Source organism: Branchiostoma lanceolatum, chromosome 5 (assembly GCF_035083965.1).
Source record: "Branchiostoma lanceolatum isolate klBraLanc5 chromosome 5, klBraLanc5.hap2, whole genome shotgun sequence".
Taxonomy (NCBI): Eukaryota; Metazoa; Chordata; class Leptocardii; order Amphioxiformes; family Branchiostomatidae; genus Branchiostoma; species Branchiostoma lanceolatum.
The window spans coordinates 16129196-16137253 of record NC_089726.1 but is presented as its reverse complement, the minus strand read 5'-3'; the positions used below and the strand labels follow the sequence as shown (position 1 = coordinate 16137253).

Here is an 8058-nt window from a genome sequence, read left to right as displayed (position 1 = left end):
CAACATCTGCTTGAAGACCTAATTGATTTCCTGTGGCAAGTTTGGCCTTTAACTTTGGCCAACAACATCGTGTAACAAGCTTTTAAGGACACACCTACAACCTTCCTGCTGCTTCGAGAACAAAAATAGAGGGTCTAATGTTCATCGTGTGATGAGCTGTTCTGCGCGTTCGGTTGTTTCTACAAACTCCGCTAAATTACAGTAACATTTGTATTTTTAGTTACTTCATTTTACTACTGATATAATTGGTTTGATCAAACCTCCTTGGTTTGATTAGCTATTCAACTCAAACTTCTCAAACAATAGTTCTTAGACCTCATATCTCCATGAACTATCCTGTTTATGCAAATGACTTACACATTTACATGATATATGCTTGGTCATAAACACCTTTATCTAACTTACACAAGTTGCAATATTGATAGTCCTATCATTTTCCACTTAGATGAATTATGGTCCTTTTGCATTAATTATGCAAATTAGGAATTCATTTGCATAATTGGTATCTGTTGATGTCATACTTGCCATAAACTACGTATGATACATGCATTTGAGTCTTATAATGGAAAACACTGGAAATATAGATTTTCCTCATTGGTTATGCAAATTAAGTCCCAATTAGCATAATTTGCACATCATTGTGTACATCTCTGTCTAAGCTACCTACATACTAAATATCATAGAAATCTGTCGTTCCTTTGGTCCGTTATTCTCCTCAGAAGATTTTATATAACGCCCCTGCAGTTCCAGAGAAAGCTGCTAGGGGGCCCAAACCTACATGACTTTTTTATTACATCACAAGCTATCAGCCATCCAAAAATCAAGACCACAGCACGTCCAGCTCAAAAAAGATACAAAAATGGCATTTCTGCTGCAGTATCAAGGTCACATACCAGGGGGCCCAAAATCGACCTTGAACTTCGTCTTAACAACACCTGCCCACATACCAAATATCATCGTAATCTATCAAGAGGTTCTTGAGTTATGCTGACTACAGTAGTGCGGAAACACAGACAGACATAGAGACAGACAGACAAACAGACACACAGGCACACCCAAAACTATATCTCCATTTTTCATGGAGATAAGTAGAACAAGAATCTGAAGACCCAAAATCTCCATGAAATATGTTTTTATATATGATGTGTTTTATTTGCCAAAGTTATTTGTTGTTGCCGCTGGTTGTTTTGTTTTATGTACCAGAGGGTATCCACATAATAGAAACAAGTATACAGGTTTGGTAGTGTATCCCTTTGTGGTTTGACAACCAGCTGTTGGGATCTGGGGAATTCTTGTCCCAGATTTGTGACAGGTGTGAGCTCCCACCACATACCTAGAATGGACATGATGGGGGTATATATTTTCCTCATTACTTATGCAAATTCAGTGCAAATTTGCATAATTGGCACTTCATTGTGTACATCTCCGTCTAACCTACCTTCATTGCAAATAACATGAAAATCTGTTGTTCCTTTCAGTTATTCTCCTTAGAAGATTATTACAAATACGCCATTGCAGTTCCAGTGACACATACCAGGGGCCCGAAATCGACCTTGACCTTTGTCTTCCCAACACCTACCCACATACCAAATATCATTACAATCCATTTACACGTTCTTCAGTTATGCTGACTTTAAGCATTCGGTGACACAAACATACACACACGCAAACACACACGCAAGCACACTCGCAAAACAATATCCCCATGAAAAAGTTTTTTTTCATGGAGATGATAACACTCGACTCATATATACTTGTGAATAACTCTAACAGACCACGAATCGTATCATTACTTCCTTGGTTCAGCAACCAGCTGAAAGGGTGCCGGGGAATGTACAACTCCAAAGACTCCCTTGGCAGACGGCATGGGGCCGCCCTCTGGCGGTTTGAAGGTGAAGCGCCGTAGCAGGGAGGTGAAGAACAGGAACAGCTCTGCCTTGGCAAGCCGTTCACCGGGACACAGGCGACGACCTGGAAAATAATTGTCACATATCCGTTATTTTTAGTGTCCTTTCACGACGAGCATATACGAAGTACTTTTCAAGCAGAAGTTGGAGGGGATGTCGTCACCTTCTCCTGACTTGCCTAGCCTCCATAGCAGGCTTTGAACCGGCTTATATATAATACACTTTTTGCAGCCAGCCCGTAACTAGTAACTATCAGCCACCCCGTAACCATCTCGCCAGTAAGGCTATGAATTGGCCCGTTTTCTAACATACGCCCTCGGACGCTTGGCAGAAAGCGGGGCAAGTCATCGAACAAACGCTAGGCGAATACGCTAGCTCCTCAACAACACGATAAACAATTAACATCCATTTTAAAGATACAAGGTTCAGGTTCAAGGTTATGTACACATCATTCCCGTACATCGGTCATGTCATAGATATGTCCTGAACAAAAAGATATGTCACAATAAATGCTATTCTTCTGAACACAAATGAAGTACACATTAATACCTTTTGTCAAGTACACACTGATACCTTTATATCAGTTGCGCTGAAATGCAAACGCGCTTGTTTACGTGCATGTGTTTACTGTCCAGGCAACTGAAATCAGGAGAAGACAGACTGATGCACAGCGCCGAAGAAAAGCGGATCCGCAGAAAACAACTTTGCAATAGATTTGAGAGTGATTTACGTGGCAGAAACTGTCATTCTAGGAAAGGACTGTTAAGCCATAGTCGAAGCTGTACGGCTGGTGTGAATTAGGATTAGGACGGAGGCCATAAAGTCGTGTAACGGGATTGTAATCACCCGTCATTCTGCTTAAATGCAGAAACAAGGTAATCACATAATGCACAATTCCATCCAAGTCTACAGGGCAGCTTCCAGGTTTAACCATCAATGGCGGACCGTACTTACGTCATAATCACGTGAGTGCAAATACCCTATACGTGCGCTTCAAAAGTTTCCGACTCACCCATAGAAAACATGATGATTTCCTCCCTCCTAGTAAACTTGCCGGAGTCGTCAAGAAAGCGGGTCGGGTCAAACTTGTATGGCTCGGGCCAGAGCTGTGGATCGTACAGCACCGACCAGATGTTCACATACACCAGTGTTCCCTGAGTGAAATATAGGATGAAATAATGAATATGTTCAGTTTAACTACTTTATGACTCGCACTTAGTTTGAAAGAAAAAAAGAGGAGAGAGAGACGACAACGTCTTGCTCTCCATGTTTGATGTACCCTTGAGTTACTTTGCTGATCAATTCCTATTTCTGGTGTAGCTCTACTTGGCTAAAATGTATGTCGAAAACATAACTTTACCAAGGAGAACGCTATGACTTGACTCTACATATGCCAAATAGCAAATACTTGAACGAAGATTCCGCCGACACCCAAATCATGTAAAACTCCCACCCATGTAACGTTACCAGAAAAAAAAAGCAATGTATGTGTACCAGTGACAAAGCTCACAGAAATAAACGAGCACTCCTTAAAATGTTTAGGGCTAAACAAAATCGTATTTGAATGTCAATTTCGAAAAACCGGCGTTGTCCTTAATCGTACAGGTAACCTGTTTAGACGCCGGTGGTGGCGAATGTGTGTCAGGTCTAAACTAACTTGACCTCAAAACAAAGACAGAGATATGAGATTAATCATCTAGTCACGATTCTAGGTTACATTCGGTCCTACCTCGGGAATGTTGTAACCTCTGAAGAAGACATCACTGCTGGTAGAATGTCGAGGTGCGGTTGGAACGGTTGCTGCCATCCTGCTTATTTCACTCAAGGTGGCCTCTGTGTAGGGCATCTGTGCCGGAAAAAATGTTTAAAATGTTTAAACTTTAAACATCATAACATTGCCAACAGAAGTAAAAATGCTTGCGAATTTTGTCCAAAGATTTTCAGCAATAACGTGTCCTGTCACAAGAATACTGAAGTCTTCCAGGACTTCCCAAGAACGTCCTTAGTTTTTTTTGTCGTAAACCAATTATAAGATTGCGACCTGGTCCTAAAAACGCAGTCACATTCGTCATAGAGTGTTTCTGTTCCAGGCTAGTCGTGGATGTATTCTCCCAAAATTGTTGTCCTTCGACGGTCGGTTCTGGCATTGGCTCATAGAAAATTGTACGGCACGAAACAGAAGTCATACGGCAAATGTGACTTCGCCTTTACCTGGCTGCGGTGTTCCATGGAGGGGTCCTGGTTGGGTCCCAGCACGCTGTCTATCTCCTGCTGTACTTTCTGCTGGATGTCCGGATGGAGGATCATGAACAGCACGGCCCAGAGCAGGGTGGTCGCTGTGGTGTCAGTACCTGCCAAGAACAGCTGGAGGACGACCTTTGGAAAAAGAACAACAAGAAACGTTACATTTGTGCAGCATAATTGTTTTGAAGAGGGGCACCATCGTCTATGTATCAGTGAATCTTTGTCTGCTCATTCGGTTGTCATAGATATGTTAACTAACAAGTACATAACCGGTTTCCCACCGACAATTGCGAAATACAGTGTCAAGTTGCCTATGCATGCCGTTGAGAAAGCAATGATAAATGCCATCCACATTTCAAAGTTACTTTTCGGTTTGTTTACTTACCTCAATATGTTGCTCTTCGGTGAAGGTAGAATTCTCGTCTCCCTCCCGCTTTTTAGCTTCCAGCAGAAATGCGTCCAAGAAGTCCTTGATGTCATTCGGGTCAAATGTTTCCATGTGTTTTGCTATTTCCTCCCGGATGTGTTCCCTCAGCTTGAGCTGAGTGTTTTTAAACCCTTCGGATACCTCCTTGAAGCTAGGAATTATCCGAGTTGCTGGAAATATAAACGTTAACGGCAGCAAAGAGAGGCGCAGGGCAGAGAACTGTTCGATCATCAGTAGAAGTTCTTTACCCTTAACATCATCATACTCAAAGCGAGAACCGAACACAAGAGAGCAGATGACATTGAAAGTTGTATTCTTCAACAGCCGGGAGATGCAAAAAGCCTTATTTTCTTTCTTCGAGATGACATCGCTGAGTGCTCGTGCCTGTTCTAGAATCTTCCCTTCCAGACTCTTCTTGCCGACGCTAAAGTCGCGGAGCGCGGACATGGTGAACTTCTTGTGCTCTTTGAATCGAGGTGTGTACGGCTCGTTGATCAATCCTGAAAAAGAGGCAACAACTAAGAAAAGGAAAATCGTATATGCACTAAGATACTTTTGTAAAAACAAAAAATGAAGAATGAATTTTACTGACCCCCCTCCCCCTCCCCGAGTTTAACGATGTGTCTTTGAAAGAGACTAACATATTCAAGACTCAAGTGCACTAGGAGAATAATACATTTAGATTCCCGTGTGACAAGGAGAATATTCTACACCACCACCACCAACATAATAATTGGACATTTGGCGTTACATTTGTTATACAGACGTCATGATTTAGAACGCTTACCTTTTGCACTCGGGTCAGACGACAATGGGTTTTGGACCAGGGGACGGCTGGAGAAAACATCAGCGTTCGTCACAAGAGCCTCTCGGATGGCGCTAAAGCTGTTCAGAACAACCCTTGGCTGGTTGAAGGCGTACACGGTGAAGACGCCCCCGTACTTCTTAGACCACTCTTGATAGATAAGTGGCAGATTCTGGTGTAGAAGAGACATAACTAAGTGTTAGTGCCAACTGTATCAACAGTAATATCTGTGAGTTAGAAAAAACATGATGAAGTACGCGGTGTCGAATTACATCTGAAATACGCCATGCATGACGATTTTTGGTAACTTGCTGTTACTGGTTCATAATGTTATTCTGTTATGTCGCTGGAAGTAAACTTATATCATTGCTTTGTCATGAGAGTCATGACTTTAAAGTCATGAGAACTGGCTTTAGCATGATACACCTCGACATGTGGACATGACCTAAAGTGGACATTAATTGGTAGCGCACCATAACTGGTAGCGCTACGTTAGATCAACCTCCTTGCTTCTATATAAAACCTCCTCGGTTAGATGATATCTAGTGCGCATGTACCTTATCTGGGAGAGATAACACTACAGTATTGTGGCTAATGATCAGTTTGTATTGTACGTCGTGGAGCTAGGTTGATGTGTAACATTATTCTGGACCTGATTGCGCAACACAGGCTAATTCTGGACTATAACGTTTGTTACGTTTGTGAATATTAGTCATCCAGTTCCCGGAAATGTGTAATTGAATCTATACCACTAGATTACCGCATTCTATTTTCAGACGTTTCAAGCGTCCACCTGACACTTTTCTTCAGTGAAATATACGATGATAGCTAGTGCGCACGTATAATATGACGCAATCCAGTGGTATAGATTCAATTACGGTTTTATTCTTCATTTCATGGTGTTTGTTGTTTTGCTGACTTCGTTCTCACAGAACCCACTCAAAACAACACTTATCGCTACCACTTACTAAACGGTGAGTCAACAAATAATAACAAATGTTCTCAGCAGGGTAGAGTTCCTGAAGCAATATGTATGGATAGGTTTCTAACATCGGCTAAATGTATTTCTCTTGTTCTAAATACAAGCCAAATAAAGGTGTATCCCAAAAAGTATAAGAGCAAGAACTATATCCTGACACCACATCAATAGGAAAATCATCTACGACTATCAGTTAGCGCTAGCTAGCGCGCTGAAAACCAAATTCAAAGTTACTTGCTGCAGTGGAAAATTGAAAGCACATTTTGTTCTGCCCTGGCCTGCTAATAGCAGTTATTTAAAACACCAAAAGCAACGGTCTCATTCACTTAAAGTAACGGAAACCATTACTTTGGTACATTTTAGGTTTAGGTCACAGAGGAGTCAATCCTACCTTGCTCAAGCTGAACAAGTTCCCGACCAGCGGCAGTCCTCTCGGTCCGGGCGGCAAGCCGGCTGTTGAAGACCGCTTCCACAGCACTGCCGTGATGATGACAACAACGCCAACTAGCAAAGCCTGGAGGCTCCACAGTCCGGAGACGGCGGGTAGCAAAACGCTCATGATCGACATAATTGTGTCTTCTTTATACAACTCAGGTGCACTGTGCATGTGACTCGCATGTCACGCAACACCTAGGAATCCTTCATCTAGAATAGTCCATTCTGAAAAGTTGAGGGTGTTTTTCTTTTGTCTGTCTTTTTTGATTTTTTAAAGCCATATCAATTTGTGGCTTGAATTTTTCAATCGGTTTACCTATCAAGTGACATTGGCATTAAAACGCACACCACAAACGTAGAATATTCTTGACAACTAGAGAAAAATATTGAAAGAATTGTTTATCACATCCTAGTCATGGTAGGTTCCTGATTATTTTTACCACACATGCACACTAACGTAACATCACACCACAGCGTCCTTCACACACAAAAAAAAAACACTACGCAAAGATAAACACTCAACCACTTCTATTGGTAAGTTGTTACAGATGCATCCCCCACTTTATTTGGCCAACAACTTTGGCCATTTACTTGACTTGCAGCTTCTTTCAACTGACTTTGGGTGGATCTATAAACTATTGGTTTATTGCAGCATAATTCCACAGTAGTCACTGAACATAACCCTGTGGAACATTCAAAATGGCATTACAATAACGAACATGCCAAAAAATAGACTTCTAAATAAAGGTGATCTGTATCATTTGTGACAAGCGGCAATTGCTGATGATTTGGGTTGTATGACATGATGCAAGAGACTTGTAAATTTATACAATTTTCTGTTCAAGTGGCAGTATCAAGATTACTTGGCCAATAAATCATCCCAACGTTATCACACGGTGAAGAAAAGCGTCTTCAAACGGTCAAAATTCTCATTGTAGGTAATTCCGCAATCAGTAGGGGCAAAAATAAGTTAGATCGCTAGGGGTCCCCACTGACAGATGCAGATCATTTAAATATCTCCTCTGGCCCATGGAGGAGGAGTTATCTTAATGATCTGCATCTGAAGGCGAGAAAATAGGGATATAAGACTCAAAGGTTACAGACTTGTTGACTGAACGAACCAAGGAGTTTCTAAGCCCCTTGAGTGAATTTTGTGATGATTCTGTTCCTTAATCCTCAAGGCCAGGTTAGTCATGAATACGTCAACTACGTTCCACAGACAGTGTATGTTAATCATTCAGATTGCTGTGAAAACAAGAAA

General features: G+C 41.6%; 1 protein-coding gene across 1 annotated transcript; it reads right to left on the bottom strand.

The window, feature by feature from the left end:
• Positions 1–1085: 1085 nt before the first annotated feature.
• On the bottom strand, positions 1086–6921 carry LOC136434417 (cytochrome P450 2D26-like). Its single transcript, XM_066427206.1, has 7 exons — positions 6754–6921; positions 5366–5555; positions 4537–5078; positions 4119–4283; positions 3637–3753; positions 2920–3061; positions 1086–1971 (listed from the first exon to the last, which is right to left on the bottom strand). Exons 1-7 carry the CDS (start codon positions 6919–6921, stop codon positions 1790–1792), a joined length of 1506 nt encoding a protein of 501 aa, XP_066283303.1. The 3' UTR covers positions 1086–1789.
• Positions 6922–8058: the final 1137 nt, after the last annotated feature.

What these genes read in the sequence shown, in the direction of transcription:
- LOC136434417 (XM_066427206.1), bottom strand. Translation starts at nt 6,921, where the DNA reads ATGAGCGTTTTGCTACCCGCCGTCTCCGGACTGTGGAGCCTCCAGGCT. An exon ending in CCATGGAACACCGCAGCCAG is followed by an intron (nt 3,754 to 4,118) that starts GTAAAGGCGAAG and finishes TTTCCGGCACAG; the next exon opens with ATGCCCTACACAGAGGCCAC. An exon ending in GAGGTTACAACATTCCCGAG is followed by an intron (nt 3,062 to 3,636) that starts GTAGGACCGAAT and finishes TATTTCACTCAG; the next exon opens with GGAACACTGGTGTATGTGAA.